Genomic DNA, 24,278 nt, shown 5'->3' with positions numbered 1-24,278 from the left:
CTCTGTGAGAAATTTCCTTATCAAAGGTAGAAATAAGCAGCATGGCATCATGGAACGTTTCCACTAATAGAAGATGGTTCTGGCATTTATTAGCTATGTGATGAAAAGCAAACTACTTAAGCTCTAGGCCTCAATTCCCTCATCTGTGAAATAAATATCAAATCAGACTTGCGACCTCATTGTTTGAGAGTTTCCTTCAACAATACAGATCTCAAACTGTCCACTGCCGCCTATCCATGTCCTCCTATAAATTCACCCGCAAGGGCACCATCTAATATGTTGTAGGCCTCCCTTGTTTTCTCATGACATGAGAGGAGCATTCTGGGTAACCACCCATAGCTAGGTAGTTCAGGGGATAGAGCGCTGGACCTGGAGTCAGGAAGACCCAACTTCAAATCCTGCCTTAGGTCAGCCTGTGTGACCCTGCGCAAGATGCTTAACCTTCCTCTGCCTCAGTAAAGTGGAGATGATAATGGCATATCTCCCAGAGTTACTGTAAGAGTAACATAAAATGTCTGTATAGCACTTTGCAAACCTTCAAGCACTATATAAATGCTATTATTGTTAATTATTCCTTATCCTCACCATGAGACCAGCTTGTCTTCTCTTCCTTACAGCATATATTTCCCTGATCATATATTCTACTCCTGTTCTTCGAAATTCCTCACTGGCTATACCTTGCAACCTACTCATACTTACCATGAACATCACCATGGCCCTCTGCGTCATACTCATTTTGAATTCCCATAATAACCAACATTTACATAGCATCTTAGGGCTTACAAAGAAATTTATATATTTTATCTCATTTGAAGCTCAGTGTTTGGGAGGTTCCAAAGGAAAGTATGGGAGAGAAGAGGTACTGCACTGATTACCAAACTGAAGGTCTATAGAACTGTTGTGCTGACCTCATTGTTGTATGCCTGTGAAACCTGGACAGTCTACCAGCACCATGCCAGGAAACTCAATCGCTTCCATTTGAATTGTCTTAGGAAGATTCTGAAGATCACCTTACAGGATAAGGTAGAAGACACTGAGGTCCTTACTTGAACTAAACTGCCAAGCATTCAAACTCTGCTTCAGAGAGCACAACTCCGATGGGCTGGCCACATGGTTCAAACGCAAAATGTATGCTTGCCAAAAAGACCATTTTATGGAGAACTCACATAGGGCAAGTGTTCACATGGTAGTCAGAAGAAGCAATACAAAGCCACTCTTAAGAACTTTGGAACTGATTGTGAGACATAGGAGAAGTTGGCACAGGACTGCTCAGCATGGTGTGCCTGCATCAGAGAAGGTGCTGTGCTACATGAGCAAATCAGAACTGAAACAGCTCAAAAGAAGAACATGCACAAATTTAGAGAATCTACCCCAAATATTCACATAGTCTATTTGTGTCCAGCCCGTGGAGGAACATTCCAAGCTCATATTGGTCTGGTCAGACACACTGAAACTTGACTCTAGCACAGTGATGTCACTTTGGTGTTCTTCAAGAACGAAGGACAATAACCATATTCTATATCTCTTTTCCCTAAGGCAGCACTGGTAGACTTTTTGATGGTAAAAAGATAAGCCTTTATTTCCAGGGAAAATTAGGGGTTAATAAAGGAGTTTTATAGTTTCCTGGAGGTGATTCAGCTTGTTCTCCTACTCAAACTTGCACCCAACTTGTCCATCTATACCAACTGTCCCAGACATAACTACTGACAGATGAGCTCAATAAATCCATCAAAGCATGTCATGTGGTATGGGCAATAGATGTTCGTCATTCACTTCACCTTTTTACCTATGTTGATGGTCAAAAGTTCACTCTTTCGAGTGACTATGATTTCTTTCAGGAGGATCTACAATGTTCCAGGGCTTGATACAAATGGCACAATGTCATACACAAAAAGGTATATCTATCTAGAGGCCCTCATTATCTATCAAGAATCCTTCCTTCAATTTGGACTCTGAGCCAGATATCATCCATCATAGTGGAAAATTCCTTTGGCATACAAACATCTTTCTGTTTTATGTTTTGCTTAAGACTTATAATCTCAGGGTCACTGCACATAGTTACTTCTTTTGTTATAGCTTTCAAGGAATCCTGAATGACTGAAGTTTGAATGGGAGATAGGTTGTTGGAAAACAGATTTTAGGATATATTTTATTCTAATGAATTAATGTTTTTTCCTATAGCCTACAAACAAGAACAATGATATTTCATAGTCTCTTCAAAATGAAGATAATGCATTACCTACTTCATTACTATGTTATTGTGAATAAAGTTTTATAAAACTTAGAAGAGGTACATAAATGTGAACTGTTATCATCAGAAATAATGTAGAAGACAGAGGACACTGATTCCTTCCCATTGGTACTTATCACAGTGCCTAGTAGGAGTTTACTGATTACTTGTGGACTGACTGCCTACTTTGGTCTCCTCAAAGTGAGGAGGGCTATGACCCCACTGTTCTCACCCCAAGCACAAAGGAGCCTCCTATCTCTCTCAGGATAATCCCTCACCCAGGAACTTGAAGGCCAGAATGATATCTGACCAATTAATTTCATGAGACTGGATCATTTGAACCAAGGGAATTTAGCCTTCCTCTTAGCTAGGCCTGGATCCTGCTTAACTCAGGAAAAACCTGGGCCAAGAGAACACTACTGTCTCTTCCTCATATAACAATGCTACACTAAGCCAACCAAGGAAAGCAAATTTCTGATAATTACCTCAGTATCCAAGTGTTTTAATTTTTAAGTTTTATTGATATCTTTTGTTTTATCTTCATTTGCAAATACATTCTTCTTCCAACTTCTCTATAAGCTCTCCTCTTCTCTCAACAAGCTATCCTTTACAACAGTGGTATAAAACTAAAACAGAAATGGAGCTGCTAAACCATACAGAAGAATCCCTGCAGGCTGCCTACTCATTTAGAAAACCATATATTATCTATATTATACTGCATTATTCATTTTGTTAAATATTTCCCAACTACATTTTAATCTGGTTTGAAATGGGTTTCAATTTTTTTGTTCTTTCCATTCACATTGTTGTAGTCCTTCTAACTAGTTGTCCCAGTCCTACTTAATTTAACTCTGTATCAGTTCATAAAACTTTTCCTGCACTTCTCTGGATTCTTCTTACTCATCATTTCCTACAGAATTATATCACATAACACAATTTGTTTAGCCATGCCCCAATACTTTTAAGTGGAGCTCTGTTCCTAGAACATTTGCTGAGGTGACTATCTAAAATGTCTATAAACTCTGATAAAAACCTGAAGATTCTCATTAAGTGGAGCTTTGTTCCTAGAATATTTGCTGAGGTGACTATCTAAAATGTCTATAAACTCTGATAAAAACCTCAAGATTCTCATTGGGCACACTACAACTGGAATATGCAATTTGTATAGTACCTTTCAGACCCGGTAACTGAGGTCCACAGGCAAGTCATTCAACCTCTCACTATCCCAGAAAATAGCCTAAGGTTTTAGTTTACTGATGAGTTACTAATCTACATCAGGAGACAGCTGTTAATATCAGGAGTTCCCCCCACATTGATAAGATCACAGGTCTGGACAAATCATACACACACACACACATCTTCACTAACTGCTATGCATTAAGGGGTCCTAAAGGAGATGTCAGTAGAGTGTAAACTCTGATAGGTTCTACCAAGCTAGAAAGGCTTCAAAAACAGTCCTAGAAACAAACTATTAAGGTTTTTTGAAGACCAATAAAGGTAATATGAAAGGGTTCAGTATCAGTTGCCTGACCACTCGATAATGAATTTTTTGGCCATGCCAAATCATAAAACAAAGAAAATTACAAAATGGTCCTCAGTCTTGTGAAACCCCTCACAGCTTCTGCAGAGGCAAAGTAGTGTAAAAGAGTCTAGAAGGTACCAAAAATCACAGTTTTTTCTTTGTTTTCATTTTTATTAAAGTTTAATTTATGCCTTTTGTCTTTTACATAACATCACTTCCTAATATAACCCTCTCCCACTGAGTCCTCCCTTGTTACCAAACCAAAATACAACTTTTTAAAGAAAAACCCAAACAATAACGTGACCGTGACTGAAAATAAAGGTCCATACCAAGAGTCTGCATCCATACTCCCCCACTTCTGAGTGGGAAAAAGTATGTTCCCACTCCTGGACCAAGATAAGTCAATTGTGATTTGAATTTGACAGCATTTCTATCTTGCTCACATTTATACTGCTGTGGTCACTGTGTGTACTGACTCAACATCAGTTCGTACAATCTTCTGAGGTTTCTCTGAATTCCTACCATTCACTCTTTCTTACAGCATAATAACATGTACTCCATTACGTTCACATACTACCATTTGTGTGGCCATTTTTCAAACAATAAGCATCCACTTCGTTTCCAGTTCTTTTGCTACCAGCATTTTTTTAATGAATACCTGTAGATAGATAGATAGATGGACAGACAGACAGATAGATATAGGACCTTTCTATCACTGATCTCTTGAGGGAATATAACCAGGAGTGAGATAGTAGGATCAAAGCATATGAAGCATTTATAGATGTTTTTTCTACATAATTCTGAAATATTTTCAAGTTAGATTAACCCACAGCTCCACTAAAAGCGTACTGTGCACCTTCTTCTTACTGTTGTTCAGTCATTTCAGTTGTGTTTGACTCTTCATGCCCCCTTTTGGGGTTTTCTTGACAGAGATACTGGAATGGCTTGCCATTTCCTTCTCCAGCTCATTTTACAGATGAAGAAACTTAGGCAAACAGGGTTAAGTGACTTGTCCAGAGTCACACAGCTAGTAAACGTCCGAGGCAAGATTTGAACTCCAGGCTGAGCACTCTATCTACTGCACCACCTACCTACCCGTACTATGTAACTATCTCCCCACAAACCCTCCAGCTTTGACTACTTCCACCTTTTATCATTTTTTGCCAATTTGGCAAGGTAAAACCTCAGAGTTGTTTTCATTTTCATTTTAATTATTATTAGTGACTGGAGAATTTTTTATAGAGTTAACTGTTTCTTTTGAAAATAGTTAATAGAGGAGGGTGGTATGATGAACCAAAGCACCAGCCCTGAGTTAAGAAAGACCTAGATTAAAACCCTGTCATAACTACAAGCTTTGTCACCCTGGTTGAATCATTCAATTTTTCTGAACATCAGCACCCTCCTCTGAAAACGGAGATAACACTTATCTCCCTCACAGTGTTCTGAGGATCAAATGAGATCACCTATATAAAGTCTTTTGCTAACCTTATACACTATATAAGTGTGAGCTGTTATATGCTTTGACTACTTACCTACTGGAGAAAGACTTTAAGTCTTTTATATTTGTATCAGTTCCCTAAGACTGTTAGCAGAAATGTTTTATGACAAGATTCAAGTCAGAAATTTTTAGTTATACAGGTTTTGTTTGTACCAAGTTGTTAAATTTTACATAATCAAACTTGTCTACTTTCATTTTTGTGGTCTCCTCTACTTACAATTTGATCATTAATTTTTTCCCCTCACCCAGAAATATGGAAGGTATCTCCTTCTATTCTCCTCTAATTTTTTATGTTACTTCTTGTTTCAACAATCCGGCTAGCAGCTTCTGTGGGGGTGTAAGATCCATCCACAGGCAGCACCCAGAAAGCTGCCAACAGCACAGGTTCTTTTGATCTGCTTAACTAAGGAAGGCAAGGTGAAGGAGTTGACAAGCTTACTTTAATTCAGCATACAAATATCATTCACTTAGTTCAGGGGAAGAGACCAACACACTGAACTTCAGAGCAAATTACAAACAAATTACAAACATCAACAGACAGACCAAATACAGATTCATAGTTACCAATATCTAGGTTCAGCAGAGGAGCTCAGAATAAGGGCTGGCCCAGAGTTACACGGGCCACCATTGCTGTGCCAAAGAGCTCCAAAGAATAGACAGCCAACCCCTGGTTTTATATCTTTTTCAGCATCAGGGGTGAGTCACACATGCGACTCACCCACGTGTCCTAAAATCGTCACAAAGAGGCGACTTAAACCCACGTGGTCTAAGAGCCTCTGATGTCCCAAACCTATCACTCAAACTCATGTGTAAACTAGGCCCTCCCCTGAGTTAGCCCCACCTTGGGCCCCACCTTAGTTACCAATCCACACCCACATAGGTTTTACACCTAATAGGGGTTTGGGCCTGGGGCTTAGCACCTAGTAAGGCTCAATGAAATACACTGAATTACTCAAACGAAACAAACCAAACTTTTCAAGGGCACTTGTTGAACTAAGTGCTAAGAGCCCATTTTGCTTACTAACACACTTCTTAAACTTAAGTCGCCTCCATTTAGAGATTAAGATGGTCCATTACATAAGAAGCTGGTCTAAACCTTTTTCTCAGAAAGAGCTTTCCATGTTCCCCATTAGTTCTTGTTAAATAGGGAGTTCTTCCCATTGTTAGTCTTCTTCAGATCACTGAAAAACAAGCTACCATTTTTGGTTACTTTCTAGTCTTGCTGATCTAATTTGTTCTACTGATCCACTTTTCTATTTTTTTAATAAGGGCCAAATAAACTTTAATAAGAGTCCTGCTTTATAATATGGTCTGAGACCTGATACTGCAATTCCACCTTCATTTCTACATTTTTTCATCATTTCTCTTATTAGATCTTTCCTTCTACCAAAGTAGGGCACCTGAAGCCCTAGGAGCAGAAGGCCTTGTGAAGACACAGCTGCTCTTGTTTTCTCCATCATACATCTCCCTTCATACACTATACTTCATACACTGACAGCTTAGTCTATTTGCTCCATTTCCCAGAGGTGTGCCTGCACCATGGTTGTTCCCATCAGTGGAATACAATTCCTTTCTCTGGTTTTGTAGGCTCTGCTTCCTGTTCTTGCTTACTGGAGGCTTGGGGGAGGAGTTCCCAGATTTTCCTACTGCGGGTCTACCCTGAAACTTCCTCACTGTCCTCTTTCAGAATTCCTAGATTCCTTGAAAGCTTAGTTCAAGGGCTACAATGATCTGTATCTAGTCCCCCAAACCTGGCTTTCCATTTCCCCTGCCTGGGTCCTTACTTTACTTTTCCTCCATGGAAGAGAAATATTGGTAAATGATACCTGGAAAAATGAAGGGTGATCAGCAACCCGGAGTGGAGAGAACATCAGATAATGTACCTGCTGGGCCCTAACATCCTAGCTATCTCCTCTCAAGGCTACCTCCCATTTATAAGCACTTAATAGCCACTTGTACATTGTGTTGTCCAACTTCAGTGTGAGGTCCTTGAGGGCAGGGGTCATTTCTGGCCTTTCTTTGTATATTCCCCAGGTGCAGCACAAGGTCTGGCACAAAGTAAATGCTTAATACATGCATGTCAACTGACTGCCTGACAGCAAACTTTAGAGAAAAAGAAAGGACACCAGCAAGCTGCTGATACTAGCAACTAGTTTTTATCTAAATAATTGCAATGATGAGCAGAGATAAACTTCCCTTCACTGCTTAGGATAAGTACACATTTAAAAAACAGTACAGTACCATTCCAATACATACAAGATCATGCATCAAAATAGGAGGTTTACATGTTTGTCTATTATACAGAAACATTTCAGATTTTTTGACTCTAAAGATTATATCTCTTAGATGAAGATAGATTTTAATTCTGTAAAACTGAATAGTCATTTTAGCAGAGCATGAAGATATTTAAGAATCTTGGGCAATAGCAAAAAGTTAAATTTTTTTTTTAACTAAGCTGATATTTCAAAAGTGGTGCTGTTTTTCAGTCGTGTCCAACTCTTTGTGACCCCATCTGAGATTTTCTTGGCAAAGACAATGGAGTGGTTTGCCATTTCCTTCTCCAGCTCATTTTACAAATGAGAAAACTGAGGCAAACTAGGTGAAGTGACTTGTCCAGTGTCACATAGCTAGTATGTGTCTGAGGCCAGATTTGAACTCAAGAAGAGTCTTCTGACTCCAGGCCTGGTGCTCTATCCACTGTGCCACCAAGCTGCCCTTCGGAAGTATGAGAAAGTACAATCACTACAAATCTTAAGCACTATTACTGTAACTGTTTTTCTTTGCTTCTTTTATAACTTATGTGCTGAACATTTTTTTTTAATAAAAGATTCACCATCAGGAAAAGTCCACTAACAGGTAGCTAATTAGGCTCAACGTTTGAAATCTACTTAAAGTCAGGAACTATTCCTTTACTGTATTGCTATCAGGCCTCAGAACAATGCCTTGCACAAAGTCTGCACTTAATAAATGTCTGCTGAACAAAACTGTGTTACATGAGAAGGGATGAAAGTTTCATCTTGTGCGATGTTTAAAACAAGGCCCTCTCAAAATACTGTAAGGACAATGCAGTGACAAGCCACAAAATTAATAGGTCTTCCCTACAATCCAGAGTTTAATCCATGAGGCCAACATTTTTCAAAGTCTGTCTGGAAGCTTGGCTCTTACTTGATTATAAACAAGTTACAGACACACCAAAAAAAAAAAAAAATCATGAAAAATTTAACAAAGATGTGGATTCAAATTCCTCAAATATTGTTTTAATATCAGGCTGTGATTTTTAAAGTTTTTTAAAAATTCATTAAATCAAAAAGTGGTCAAAACACAACTCAGAGGTAACCAGAGTATGTGGCTTTCTCCTCCTATTACATAGCAAATTCTTTGAACAACTACTCAATAACCTTTGTTCAAGGAAAATTGTGGATTGGAAGTAAAGATGAGGAAGATGGAACCAAATAACATATTTGTGGAAATGGCATAAGAGCAGTAAAAAAGAATGTTAAAAGAAATAAACTAAAAGAAGCCTAAAATACATAAAGGGAAAGAGACTAAAGATAATAAAATTAAAATTACTAATATATTAATCTTATTGAGTAAGAAATGAAATCTGAAAACTCAAATTTCAAAATTGCTTAAGAAAAAGTCAAAGAACACTTGGACATCATATAAGCATATTTCTATACCACTATCTCAAAGATTATGGAGAATGGATAGACATGAGAATCTCAAAGAAATTCTAAAATATGCAATGATGTGACGACTGGCATCAGAATTGAAGGGAATCCTAGCTGGAGGTTTTCTATTTCAATTCCCACATCTCTGATTTATTTGAAAATCTACTAATTCACTGATTCACTATTTTTTTCCTAGAAGGCAATTCCATTTTCAGACAGCTGCAATCATTTAGAAGTTCTTCCTTACCCTGTACGGAAATCTGCTTCCCTGTTAATTCTACTATTGGCAATGGTATTGCCCTTCGGAGTCACAGAGTATAAAGTCTGATTCCATCTTCCATGTGATAGCACATGAAGACAGTTGGCAGGTTCCCCATAAGTCTTTTCTTCCCCAAGTAAAATATCACTAATTTTTTTCAACAGGTTCTCACATGACACGGTTTTGAGCACCCTCACCATGCTAGTCACCTAGCTCTAGACATACTCCATGGTGCCAATGTGCCTGTCCACTTTCACTTAGCTGCAGTTTCCATGGCAAGTAATGCAGGCCTTGGTTGGAGCTGTCCAGCTACAGTGAAATTAGAGGAAGCTTAAGAGCAGGGTACACAAACATGTACCCACCCACAGAAAACAGAGTGTAGGGAACTCTGTGGAACTGATATCCTCATTATTCTAATGTGGAATGCAACAGCCTGATCTTAGACTATCTCTTCACTTGTCCCTTTCAGACTCTCTTGATGATCCAGACAGAGAGCCCCTGTTTCTAAATCAAACAATACTTTTTGTCTCTGGCCTCATGGCTCAGTACCTGTCCACAATTCATCCAGACCAGGTCTCCTCCCTGAATGGAAATCTCTTAGTTTCTGTCTTCCCTACCTAGCCTTTAAGAGAAATGGCAACCTGTGTTTAGAAACACTCAGCTTATCCTATGCAAGTTTCTACTCCTGATTCCACCTCAGAATGAGGCCTAAAGTACAAAGGGCAAATATTCAGAAGCCTTTTCATCTATGCCCAGTTATAAAGAAATCATTTAGCCAGAAAATTCCTTTTTTTATTGTTGGATGATTGTTTTAAAGTTAATCTTATTCAGCTACAAGGGTGGTTTTGTTTTTTGTTATTTTTTATACGTCAAGCAGCTTTTAATCCAACCTTATGCATAGTTTTCTCTCTTTTACTTCCAGCATCAGTCATGCAAAGTGATAAGGTTGGGTCTGACTTCATACCTTTTCATCTGGTCTATGAGGGTGGCATTAATATGGAAGCAATTTCATAGTAAGATCACAAACCATTAGGAGTACAAGAAATTTCAAAACAAAATTAAAGATGGAAGAGACTGATATATCATTTTAGCTTGTTACCACACCATGGGATCAATTTCTTAAACAAGCAGTGAAAAGCTTAGAAATATTTTGATAGCATAATCTAGGTAGGAGAAGGCATGGAAAGGCTCCAATCTGCAGATTACCCAAAGTGTTACAAATGATCCAAAGCAATCGGGGTGTAGATCACCAGAATAATGACAGGAGAAGTAAAAGATTAATATTGCACAGCAAAAATGTTCAGTTTTCAGAAATATGAAAACTATAAAATCAAATAATCCATACCCCAAAGTATATTATTTCAGTTATTAACATGTAAATTCAGGTTGAAATCCCAAGATGAAAAATATTAGAGTTCTTACTAATACGCTGTTGGTAGAGTGGTGAACTGATCCAACCATTTTGAAGAACAATTTGGAACTATGTCCAAAGGGCTATAAAAATGTGCATACCCTTTGACCCAGCAATACCACTTCTAGGTCTGTGTCCCGAAGAGATCATATAAATGAAAAAAGGTCCCACATGTACAATATTTATAGCAGCTTTTTTTGTGGTGTTAAAGAATTGGAAATTCAGGGAATGCCCATCAATTGGGGAATGGCTGAACAAGTTGTGGTATATGAATGTAATGGAATACTATTGTGCTATAAGAAATGATTTGCAGGCAGACTACAGAAAAATCGGGAAAGACTTATACAAACTGAAGCTGAGAGAAATGAGTTGAAACAAGAGAACCCTGTACACAGTAACAGCCACACTGCACAATAACTAACTTTGATTGACTTAGGTCTTCTCAGCAATGCAAGGATCTAAGACAACTCCAAAAGATTCATGATGGAAAATACTATCCACATCCAGAGAAAAACTATGGAGTCCAAATGCAGATCAAAGCATACTATTTGCTCTTTTTTTTTCTCTTTCCTGTAGTTTCTCCCATTCATTCTAATTCTTCTTTACAACATGACTGATGTGAAAATATGTTTAATAAGAATGCATATTTAGAGCCTTTATCAGATGTATGCTATTTCAGGGAGGGGGGAGAGGAAGGAGGCAAAGAAAATTTAAAACTCAAAAGCTTATGGGAGTGAACATTGAAAACTAATATTAAGTAAATTAATTAACAGAAAAAAGTTAGAGTTTTTTCTAAAATATTTACAATGATCACATTCATTTTTTTTCTAGTACTGAGACCTATCTGTGCACTAATTCCCTGTTAGGTGTATTACTCACAAGTGAAAGAAACAACATTAATCAAAACAATCAAAATAATATTTAAGATCTTGTGACATACCTTTTGATAAACTATTGAGCAGACTAGATCCTTTACAGCAGATAAGGACAATTCCTGGGCCTCAATGGTAACATTCTCCCTCGTAAGACCAATTTGCAACAGAAACGATATTGCATGTACCGAGCCCCTGGAATTGGTAAGTGATGGTGTGCTGAAGCTTCCATTGGATAGTCGGGCACAGAGTCCTGTCTTGGGACTTGAACATGGAGAAGGGGTTGCAAGCGCGGCAGAGAGAGATGCAGGTGAGACAGACTTCTGTGCCGATGGAGGGGAGTTGTTTGCGGACATCTGCCTTTCTTTAAATCTTTTGAAATGGCTGTCAATTTCTTCCAAATGTTGTATTGAGGCTCTTAAAAATTATAGCAGTAAAAAAAAATTCTTTCACTTTTTTGACTTATTTAAAAGTTTTTTGCTTATTTTCCCTTTTAAGCCACACATGCCAATGATTACAAGTTCTTCAGCTAGGAGCTTTGTTAGTAACTACTCCTTTACCCCTAAATATTAGCCACTTTATCAAGAAAAGCTGTGTCTTTGGGAAAACAACCAAGTGCTAGGAAAGGATTTAACATAACTTGCTCTTATCACAGCAAAATCTAATTTCTTTATTTGCCATGCATCTTCATTTGTTTTCTTTTAAACCTGCTCTTGTCTCTCGATTTTAGTTTCAGAAAATGCATATTGAATGTTTCCTTCCATAAATGTCCGTAGTTGCTTTTTTTTTTTAAAGAAAGGTAACAGCCTCTTATCACTATTGTTACTAATGCTTTTTTTTAAATCAAGTGTTTATGATTAATCTAATAAAAAACTATCTTTTAGTTCGCAGACATGACTGGAAACTTTTAAATGATCTTCAAAAATGTCCTCATTTTCATTCCTGCAAATATTCTCTGGTGAAATATAGAGCTTTTTAAAAGGGTATGCACATATTATATTTGATCATAGGATTCATCCAGAAAAACTGAAGCATTTTGAAATGTAGTCTGCCTGGTAGGAGGAAAAAAGAAAAGAAATATTACCATTTTAGACTCAAATTGACATAAAGTCAAAATGTAAGATACATTTAATAGGCTTGGGTACAATGACATTTTTGCTTTTGTAAATATGCTTATGATTAATGCATTTTTTTAACTGACTGAGAGCACCTAATGATTAATAGCTTTCCCTATAACATTGCCTAACTATCACTACAATTACTATAAAACTGTCCTTCCAAGGAAGGACCAGTCAGATAGAGGTCATTTCAAGAAAATCAAAAAGAACCACCTCGCAATGTGCCCTAAAATCCAAGAAACAAAAGCCTTTCATTCTACTAAAAAATACTTACTTGGGTTACAGAGAAACAAAAACAATATTATTGTGGGAGCATACTTCCCAGTCAGATGACGGATATGGATAATGCTTTCTTAAGTTCTGAAACTTTGCACAGAGACAAGAATATAAGAATGACTACAAATACTCTGAAATTTGCTAGAAGCTCAATTCTGCTAAGTTCTTAACTTGTCTTGACTACTATTTCATCTTAAAAGATCAAATAAGGAAGGGAACTGTTATCACAGATTTAATGCTAATCAACAGGGAGGAACTGGTTGGTTATATGGAAGTGAGAGCAATCTTGAGAGAAAATGGCATCATCTTAAGAGTTTGTAATAATGCTGCAACAGAGTACTAGTCATAGTTTATCATGTATCCTCCACTTTGGGAAACCAGATCATAAAAAATTCATTAATAAACTGAGAAGAATCTGAAGCAGAAATCTAAAAAGGAAATGTCTCATGAGTGATTTGAGATTTTTAAAAACATTGTGACTATATAATTGTAAATGCTCCCAATAAGAAAAACAAGGAATTATAGAATCATAGATCCAAAGCTAGAAAAAGGACTTGAGTCTCATCTATTCCAACCTCTTCATTTTACATATGAGGAAGCTGAGGTACCTGAAAATTAAATGACTTGCCTAAGGTCAAACAGAAAAGTGAAAAATCTAAAGAAATGAGCAGCTACAGGCAAACTCTTTGTTGAGTGAAAATTTTAAAAGGCAATGTACAAAAGATATAAGTGGAACACATAACAATGGATAAATACAACTTGTAAGAATAATGTCAAGGAAACCAATACTAAGGTTTGCAAAAACAAAAAGTAAAAGGGGTTTTAAAGCTAAGTCTGAAAGAATAATGCTATACATTTTTATAGAATTGCAGTTTACAAAATACTTTCACATACATTTTACATATGTCATTTAACTCTCAGCAACTTTCTATGCAGTAGGCTGGGCAATTATCATTGAGATCTCTTCGTCGAACCCCTTTATAGATGAGGGTGCTGAGGCTCAGCAAAGTTAAGGGAATTTGAGGTCACAAAATAAAAGCTAAAACTAGAATACAGATTATCCAATGCCTAGACTGGTGCTTTCTCTTTTCATTGTATGTGACCTTTCAACAAGGAAGACATAGGCCTACTGCATAGGAAAGATGGTGCCCCGAGCCCTAAGCAAAAGGCAGGTCAATTTCTATGTTTCCTACTCTGTAACCACCACCAGTCAACAATCATCATCCTCATCTTCATCTAATATTACTTGATGATAGGCAGAAATCAAAGCTACTCATTTTTTCTTTTGCTTTGATCTCCTCCATTAAAGAGAATGAAATTCAAAATGGAAAGGCAGGCCAAAGTCATGCAAGAACTAAAGTCCATGATGGCCAGAGAACTAATAAAAGAGCAGCATGATCTAAACTGGTTTTCCAGATAGAGACAAATTACACTACCATAGGCTAAAGCAGGAGTGGAGAATCTCAGGCTGCAGGCTCTCCACCCTGGAAGGATCTTGCTGAGTGATGTCGCTAATTTTTTGTATGTAGTCATTGAAAATGAAAGCACTTCAGGTATACTAAAGATTGAAAAATTAAGTTTTAAAAAGAATAAAAGCATGAAATTTCAAAAACAATAAACCATTAAACTTGACAACAATATTCAATAAAATTCTAGACTATAGGACTATCAAACAGAATAACAGAGAGTATTTAGGAAAAAAAATACAACGATCCCTAGGAGACAAAGTAGATTCACTAAGAACAATTTGAAATAAAATAATTTAATTCCTATATTTCAAAAAAATTGCTAGATCGGTAGACGAATGGAATTCTATACACATAGTATATCTTGATTTTCACAAAATATTTAGTAAAGTCATTTTTGTGGATAAAATGGAAAATTGTTGGGATTTTAGTAGTTAGATTTGCAGTTAAATACAGACAGTAAAATCATATTTGTGAAACATGGAAATGATACAAAACTGGGAGGAAGAAATAACATGATAAAGAATGTAATCAAGATTGGATATGGTCTTGATAGTCTAAAATATTGAGTCAAAAAACAATGAGATGAATTTTAATTGGAAAAAACATGAACTACTACATCTAGATTTTTCTTAATTAACTCTACAAATTTAAGACAGCAAAGTACCAATATAGTTCATGTGAGAAAGACTTATGGATTTTAGGTGACCATAAGGTTAACAGAAGGCAGGCAATCCAGGGTATCCCAAAAGTCTGTAAGTTTAAAATCTATTTTGTGGGTGCCAAACCACAAAAACAAAAACACACTTTCCACATCCAAAAAAACACAAGCTCAATTAAAGTTTGTGTTGACTGAACTCTATCTAGAATATTGTACTTTAATCTGAATGTTACATAAGAGATAACTTTAAAAGTTGGGGGAGGGGGGGTCCAGAGACGGGCCATCATAATGATGAAGAATCTAGAAACCACGTCATATGAGGAACAGTGGAAGAAACTGGGAATGCATGAGGGGACTAAGACAGGGAGACACAAAAGCTATCTTCAAAGATTTAAGAAGCTGTTGTATGAATGAGGGAGTAGTGGTATTGCTCCAGAGGATACATACAGCTAGGATCAATGAGAGAAAGTCATAGGAAAGCAGATGTTATCTCAATATAAAGACCACTCTGATAATTATTTATTTGAAAAATTGAACAAGCTGCCTTTTCAGAAAACAAGTTCTCTACCACAAATGTTCAAGCAAAGGTTGGATATACCAACTTCACTATTAATTCTAAGATCTATCACTTGATTTAAAATGCAAATACTCCCAGATGAAAAAATACATTCAAACTGAAGTAGAAATGACCAACATAAAATACTTTCCCTAGATAAGAATAACAATACTGAGGGATTGGGTTAATGGATGTAAGTGGAAAAAAGGGATCTAAAAAAGGAAGGCAGAGAAACAGATAAATTTACCTATTTATCACAATTGCAACTGTCACCATCCCTATTTGTACACTTTAATAAACTAGATACTTTTCTAAGGGGGAAAATGTTTCTGCCATGACTATGAAGAGGTTTTTTGAAATTCATGTAAATATATGTACGTATGTGTATATATAATGTATGTATATATATATATATATATATATATATAAATTCATGTAACTGGCAGATGGAAAGCATACATTATGTGATGCTAGTTCACTTTCCTTAGCACTAAATTACAAAACTGCTCTGACTCTGACAAAGTATAGAATGAAAATTTCCTTAAATATTAAGATTATATATGACTCAAGCAATTTTAAATAGCAAGACAAAACAAAACATAATAGTCAGTGGGATGTAATAACATCACAAATAGTATCTGTTATACTTTGGATACCATACTGTAAATCTTAAAAGAATAATGCTACTCATAAAGGCTACTTGATAGATACATATTTTCATATACAAGTAAAAGATATGGAAATTCTTAAATTAAATAATGGTGTATTTCTTATTTGTTGGGCCCTTTTCATCAAATTTCATTTCTATTTTCCTATTAGTGCTTAACAGCTAAATAACAGTAAAATTTCACCAACATTTAATAAGGTGACTGAATTCAGTACCAAAATATGCATTATTTCCATATTAAGCTACACCCAAACAATCAGGACAATTTTTATAGAAAACATTTTAATTAGCTACTATAATACATTTCAACAGGCACACACATAGAAGAAACTAAGTGAGCTGTCACATTAGCTTCTACCCACTCATTCCATCTGTTTTCCCTCTCCTTGCTTTGTTTATGTGATACACTTAATTGGAACTCTGATTTGCTGTGCAAAAGGCAGTTAATATGTACGGGTCAAAACAGAAGACAGGAATTCAGAAAACCTGAGGTCTACATTAACTGTTCAGAACAGAGCTATATTCCCAACTATACATACTTACACATCACTGAACATCTATGTATGCCTTTATCCTTCCATTAAAAAATGAAAGTAGTACCTGTTCTCTGTCAAACCAATTAAATAAATCAAGGGGATAAAATCCATGTATTTTTAACACCTAGAATAGAATGCCCAAACCACTGAGATTATCATCAAGCTGGCAAGTACTTCTATTTTGTTCATCAAGAACTTTTCTGGTGCTGTTTCAAAAGTATCTGTCACATAGTCCTTTCAAATAATCTTTCACAGGATACAAAGGAGAAATGAATGGCCTGTATCTGTTCAAAACCCTTACAGATGGAAAGCATACTTCCCATTCTTTTTATTTCAAGACTTTTCTTTTTCTTCCTCTGAATCTGTTACACAGTTGTAAAATACGTTAAAAGGAAGCTTGATATTTTAGCATAAAATTATTTGTACTGAAGAAAATGAGAAAAGATTTGTTTTTTATATTTAAAACATGAAGAATGAAGTAATCTTTACAATTATACTCACTAGAAACCAACTTGTTCATTTAAATTCAGTCTCATTTATGTTTGAGATGTGGGGTTTTTTTTGTTTTTTGTTGACAGGCATAGGTGTACTGATTAGAATATATCTTGGCCTGTTTCAATGGATATTGATCATGTGGCAATTTCCATTTTCCTTAGATTGTAAACTTTCATGGCAAATGACATCAGTTCATAATCATTGCAGTGACTTAAAAGTGACCCAGGAAAACTCATTTTTGCGTGAGGTTTTTTTTTTATTTTTTTTTTTTGCCTTAACATGTTTTTTGTTTTTACTAAGACAAAAATCAAGGTTCAGGATTTTCTATTCACAAATTCATCCAAGGCAACAGTAGCCCTTTTCTTCTAAGAATTTAAAAGGCACCAGTCACCAGGTCTCTACTAGCTGCAATAAATTTCAGCCTATTACCTAAGTACTTGATGTCCCCATCTTACTGTATGTGGCCAAAGTCTTATGCTTTGCAGTGGAATGAATATCTGCTAACTCTCAGGTAGAATAAAGTTAGAAGGCATGCATCCCCTCTCTCTATCTGGACGAAGGCCAATTTTCAGCTAATGCACCATAAATAGGACAAGTTCAAGTCTAGAAGCTCTCAAGGCAAGAATGATCCATGCTCCAATGCTAGGCTTGATATATCTGTCACCATTCTGCACCAATAAGCATATTCAAAGATGCAATTTCTCAAACATTGCTTTAACAGCAAAACTTCAAAAAGAGGAAACAGGTATGGCTTTTTTTTCCCCTCAAAGTTGTTCTTGCATTTGACAGTGAAATTAAATGCTACTGTGTCCTAAATAAAATACCACGTAAGCTTTATGATACAATTCTAAATAGATATGTACATTAACAAGATCAACTTGAATTAAGTAATTGGGGAGAACTTTAATATGATACAAATAACTCTCCTACCTGAGCTATATATAACTTTTAATAGGATACAAAGACTACCAGAACTGAAAGTCATGAATGCCCATTCTACAATTCTAACATAATTTAACAATAAAAACTGACCAAACTCTCAAATAGTTTCCCAACACAACAAATTCTGCAAATTAAACTTTCTTTAAAAATGGATAACTGAAAATGTTCCAAATACTTTTAGATTTCTGTCTTTTAAAATAAAGGCTAAATGTTTCTCTCCTAACCAAAGCAGAGAAATTGACTTAAATATACCTTCAATTCTTCATATAAATAACTGCTATTAATTTTACATGGAAAATACTTTGATGATAACCAAATGTTTTACTTATGTCAATGGTTCCATTAAGACTAATCCACTGAACAGGAACCAATTTCTATTTTAAAAAGATCACCTGATGAAACTGAAAGTTTATGGTTTTTATACATTGAAAAGGTTCACTGGTACTTTTTTTGAATTAAGTTTTAAAAAGTAAACTGGAGAACATACTTGAATCTGAGCCATGTTGATGTGAAATGTGAAATTACAAGGAATTATACAGAATATCAGGCAAATTAAAGTTACAGAGAATGAATACAAGCTCTTCTCATCAGCCATGCCATTATTTATACACAATTTTCTACTGGACTGAAAACTGTGATTAATGATACATTATAAATATTACTTTTGTTTTTGTTCAGTTGTTTCTGACTCTTTGTAACCCCATTTGGGGTCTTCTCAGCAAAGATACTGAAGTGGTTTACCATTTCCTTCTCCAGCTCATTTTACAGATTAGGGAACTGAGGCAAACAAGGTTAAATGACTTGCCCTGGGTCACACAGCTAATTAGCGTCTGAGGCCCCACCTGAATTCAGGTCTTCCTGACTCCAGGCTGGGGGCTCTTACACACTTTGTCACCTAGCTGCCCAAATATTACTTTAACCAAAATTAATTTATCACGAATCTTTTACCTGAATTCCCCATGACTGATTTCAGCCCAGATTTTATTGAAAACTCCACCAAAATAATGCTATCAAGAAACCTTTAAAAAGTAAAACTGGAGTAAATCCATATAAAATACCCACTTTTATGAAGCCTATAATTATGACTCTCTCCCCATCTTCTGCCACAGGATTTTTAAACTAATCACAATATAAGCAAAACTGTTAGCTCTGAATGTTTAGGTGTCGGCAAAAATTATGTATTAAATTACTTATAAAGAAAATGTAGTTTTAACAATAATTATGACAGCCAATACATCAAGGAATAACTGCTACATTAAGTACAGAATAAAAGCAGTTTTAACAGCCTTTCTATAATTTAATGTCTTAGAAAGTTGCCTCTAAGTTCAGAAGTTGTGTGACGACTTTTCCAACATTACTCAGCTACTAACCATCACAAGCAAGATTATGAAACTAGGTCTTCCTGACTCCAAGTATTCCACCCAATATCCCTTTATAATACCAGCAACATTTTTTTTCTAACAAAATTCTATCAAACTTTTTAAAAACTAAGTTTTTGGTATGTACATATCCTCTCCTTCTCTACAACCTAACCTAAACCCATAGAGTCAGTAGTTCAATGCATAATTTATCCTACACAATCAAAGATGACACTGATAAGTCTCATTTCCTGTGTGTATGGGTGTGGCTGACTAGAGAGTTAAATACATGTCATGCCATCTATCACCAGAAAGGTCTGCAGGTCACATTAAATGAGTTAATTTGATTTATATCAGGAGCTGCTGAATGCAAGGCCCACATCTGGGTATTTCAATAAGACAGCCCAGAGATACTCAAATAGTTATTATGCAGTTATTTATTTGTATCATGAAAATAAACAGTGGCACAGTTGAGCATTCTTAATCTTTAAGAGCAGCCCTACACACATCAGCTCAGAACAACGTGTATCAAGACAGCAATCTGAAAAAAAAAAAATCTAAATAATCAGGAAATGGGGGCAGGGGTGGGGGCAAAAGTAAGAGACACCTATGATTTTCAAAACACTGTCTGACAGGAAAGTGATGGAGCCAAGATGCAGAACGAGACATACATTTTTGGACATGGCCAATGTGGGAATTTGTATTGCTTGACTACACATAAATTACTAAGGTGTTTCTCTCTCTCTCTATCTCTCTCTCTCTCTCTCCCTCTCCCCCCTCCTCCGCCCCTTCCCCCCCCCCCCCCCGCCGTGTCTGTGTGTCTCTGTCTTTCTATCTCTCTCTGTGTCTGTCTCTCCCCCCCTTCCCCCCGCCCCCATCTGTCTCTCTCTGCCTCTGTCTCTCTCTCCTTCTCGGTCTCTTCTCCCCTTCCCCCCGCCCCCCGTCTGTCCCTCTCTCTGTATCCCATTCTCTCTGTGTGTCTCTCCCTCACTCTCTCTCCAACTGGGAGAGAAAAGATACTTGTTAATTGAGAAAAGATACATTGTTACAAGCGCCATTCACATCAATCTGGAGCTAACGGTGCCATAAAAGGGGGCTCAAGTCCGGTAACTTTCCCAAATTTCGGCATGCTGGGCAGCGCGGGTCCGGCACCACATAAAACAGCCCTCCCCTCCCCCCGCTGGTCTGGGCACCCTAAGGAGTGACCCCGGCGGACACCTGGTCAGCCCCGGAGCCCCAGCCGGGCGGGGCGGCGCAGACCAAGTCCAAATGCGAGGCTGACGGGCCCGCGCGGGAGCCCCGCGCCGGGACCTGACTCGGACCCGGACCGGACCAGGATCGCACGAGCCGCAATTAAAGCGAGAGAGAAAAGTTCCGCGGCGCGGCCCCGCCCCCGGGCCTGGCCCGCGCGGATCTCTCCCGCCCGGCGCCAGTCGCCCCGCCCGCCCCCGGGCCGGGGTCCCGCGCGCCCCCCGCCCGCCCCCGGGCCAGGAGAACAAAGCGGCGGCCCCGCGCTCGCGGCCGCTCCAACTTTTTTCCGTGCCCGGGGCCGCGCTCCCGGCGCCGAAGGCGGATACTTACTTTGGAGAGGCTGGCTGGGTCCCAGTGTGCGGAGCTTCTCCGCCACCGCCGCCTCAGTCCTGGCCCCTGCAGCCCGCAACGCCTCACGCGCATCGCCTCATCCCGCCCGTTGCGAGCGCCCCTTCCTCTCCTCCCTCCTCCCCGGCTCCCTCCCCGTCCGGTCTTACCGCCGGAGGGCGGGGGCGGGGGGAGGGGGGGAGGGCGAGGGGATGCGCGGGGGCGGGGGGGGGGGAAGCCGAGCGCGGGGGCTGCTGGGAATTGTAGTTCCTCCCTCCGAGCCCCCCTCTAGAGGGGCGGGGAGGGGGCCGCCCCCTACTCGGAGCGCCGCTCAGCGGTTCGCTCCGAGCGGGGGGTGGGCGGAGGGGAGGCTCCTAAGACGGCCCTGACGGAGGGGTGAAGTGGAGGGGCGGGGGGGGGGGGGGGGGGACGAGGAGGGGAAGGGAAGGAGGCAGCGAGGGGGTAGTCGCGCGGCCCTTTCTGTAGGTGGAACCGTCTGGCATCCCTGAGCTCCCTCTTGCTTAGTTACGGGGTTCAGTGCCACGCTCTGCTTCCCTGGCTGCGGTCAGGGGGGATGGCGCGGTGGGTGGGACAAGGCGGCAGCCTTGGAATTGGGAGCTGGGGGATGAGCCGAAAGCCGCATCCCCAGAAAATTCTCTGAGAGCAGTCCGGGTCCTTCCTGGCCTCCCCGGGGTGGGCCATGCCATCCCTCCCCTCCTCCTTGGCACGAGCACACTTTGTACAGCAGCCCTGCGTGCCAAGAGGCGGTGGCACAGCAAGCTGAGCAGCGTGGTCCGGGCACCCGGTGTGCCCTCTAATCTGTTGGCTTATTTGGCAGGTAGGACACTTCCAAAGAAAGCATGGAAAGATGTGGATAAGGATCTTCTAGATAGTACCTACTTAAAAAAAAAAAATCACAACTGTCCTGCATGCAACTGGTGTCTTGGGAGATGGCAGACTTTGTCTCTGGAAGTGGTGTATTTTCCACTTACGATTTAAAAATATAAGACATTTATTTGGCATGAACATAAGCTATGAAAGCAATCCTTCAGTCGATAATCTATCCCTCCCAGAAGATGCTCTTGAGATGCTGGAAAGACCCGTCTAGAATGTCCTTTGGTACAAAACGAAAGAAAGTAACTTTGGGAGGAGGAGGGGGACATGGAGAAAGAAAAGGAAACAAATTAACTGCCCATACACACACCCTTTTTTATCCAGACATCATAGAGGACTCTCATCATTGGGAATGAAGGATTTTAAACTGTTTAGCTCATTATTCAAGATGAGGCAAGTAAAAACAAATAATTCTGGCTGAATCTTAATCCCTTCACTGAAGAGACATATAAAAGTTTCTCTTACCCAAGTTTGTGTTTCTGTCTTGTAGTTGCCTAACACGGCTCTGAGCCCAACCCCAAATGGCATCTCTCGACAAGATTCCCAGGAACTCATTGGAACAGTCTGCAGCCAGTCAGAAAAGACCAACTGACTTCCAGTTTCTCTTGTGATCTTTAAAGGGACAGAAGTAACTTTTCCTGGAAATCACTTTTCTGGAAGATGGACTAGAGAAGATGATGCACTGAACAGACCTCCATATAGGAGGAAGCTTTCCCTCTTTTCAGACACCTCCTGTGGAGGAGGATCTCAAGTTTAAGTACCAACAGTTAATGTTTATAGATCCCCTCCCTAACTCCTTTTCTTCATCCAGTCTTCTCTGCTCAATTTAAGATGAACACTTTAATAATTAACTTCTAAATAAAGATTTTTAATGCATTATGAAATTCAGTTTCTTCAAGACCTTCCATTTTAACACTAGATGACATTCACTCAAGGAATAGACAGGACATCATAAAAAACACCTGTTGCCATAAGAGTACTTATATTAGAAGGAAATTGGTGATTTTCTCAATATCTTCTAGTGAATGGTGACTTTTTTTAAATGTTATCTCTCCTAATTGTACTAATGTAAATCCAAGAGCTTGCCATCTTCCTCTTCTGTTGCTGCAATCCCATCACTCTGGTGCCTACTCACACATTCTTAACACCACCTACTCACCACCACTTGCCTACTACGGTTCCCGAATGACACACACAGTGGGTTACTGAATGACACAACACCTAATAACCATATTCATGTGTTACATAATAGACTTACAGAAGAACGTTGGCTACTTTATTGAGGGGGGCGGAGTGAGAGAGAGAGAGAGAGAGAGAGCTATAAAATTCAGTCCCTTCAATGTAGATGGTCTAATGACTTAACCTGCTAAGATTTAGAAACATTGCTAGAAAGCTTCCAACACGGTCTGTAAATTTCTGAAAAAAATGGTATTGCAATGTACCCTCATCTGTAACCTGAGACAGAGTTGAACTATTCACAAATCATTTGGGTGCTCACGAAGTAGGTGTGGGAGACACAACTGATTGTTATGGAAAGGATTATTGGGAAAGGAGGTTACCCCTTGCCAGATGAGGCAGTATTGATCAGCAAATTGCCATCATCTTTATCCTCATTATATTTCTTACATGCACCACTTTTTCATCTCCTTGCCATAATGCAATCCAGACTCTCCTTACCTCATATCTACTACAGTAGCTTTCTAGCTGATTTCCTAGACTCATCTTTTCCAATTCGTCCAGCAAACATCTGCCAGACTAATCTTCTTCAAATAACTATTTTATCAAATCATTTCCCAATTAATGAATGCATAACTGCTCTCTGTTGCCTAGCATACTAAATTCAAACTCAAGGACCATTTGTAATCTTGTTCCATCCTTTGTTCCCTCTCCCTGAAACCTCCTTCCCCCTTGTCTTCCCATTCAAATAATAGATTCTCTTCAAGCATCACCTCAAGTTCCACCATCTCCAAGAAGTATTCCCCAACTATTCCAATGTATACAATTCTCCCTTCTCTCAGTTCCAGTAGGTTATGTTTTAGCTTAAACTTCTCCACTTAAACATCCATACATATCAACTGAGACCTCTTTTATGTTACTTTTTGTGTATAAATCAATGTTGGTAATATCCTGTAGCACAATTTAGTAAGTAATTGAAAACAGTTTTAGACCTTAATTATTTTCCCCTTGTTTCCCGTGTATTCATCTTTTCTGCCCAACAGGATTGTTTTTTAATTTCTTTGGTTTTCCTCATGATAGACTAGCATAGTA

The 24,278-nt window shown here is 38.5% G+C and overlaps 1 protein-coding gene across 1 annotated transcript in view; it reads right to left on the bottom strand.

Annotated features, from left to right (window-relative positions):
• PRKD3 (protein kinase D3) overlaps positions 1 to 21,335 on the bottom strand; it is a 102,141-nt gene extending 80,806 nt beyond the window's left edge. The window contains exons 1-2 of the mRNA XM_036750722.1: positions 21,120 to 21,335; positions 11,532 to 12,515 (exon numbers count right to left, since the gene is read on the bottom strand). Of these exons, the coding sequence (XP_036606617.1) occupies positions 11,532 to 11,819 (288 nt within the window). The 5' untranslated portion in view covers positions 11,820 to 12,515; positions 21,120 to 21,335. The remainder of the gene's footprint in view (positions 1 to 11,531; positions 12,516 to 21,119) is intronic.
• Positions 21,336 to 24,278: the final 2,943 nt, after the last annotated feature.

The sequence above is a fragment of the Trichosurus vulpecula genome, chromosome 3, assembly GCF_011100635.1.
Source record: "Trichosurus vulpecula isolate mTriVul1 chromosome 3, mTriVul1.pri, whole genome shotgun sequence".
NCBI classification, from domain to species: Eukaryota; Metazoa; Chordata; class Mammalia; order Diprotodontia; family Phalangeridae; genus Trichosurus; species Trichosurus vulpecula.
The sequence above is the reverse complement of the archived record's forward strand: the minus strand, read 5'-3'. Positions and strand labels throughout refer to the sequence as shown.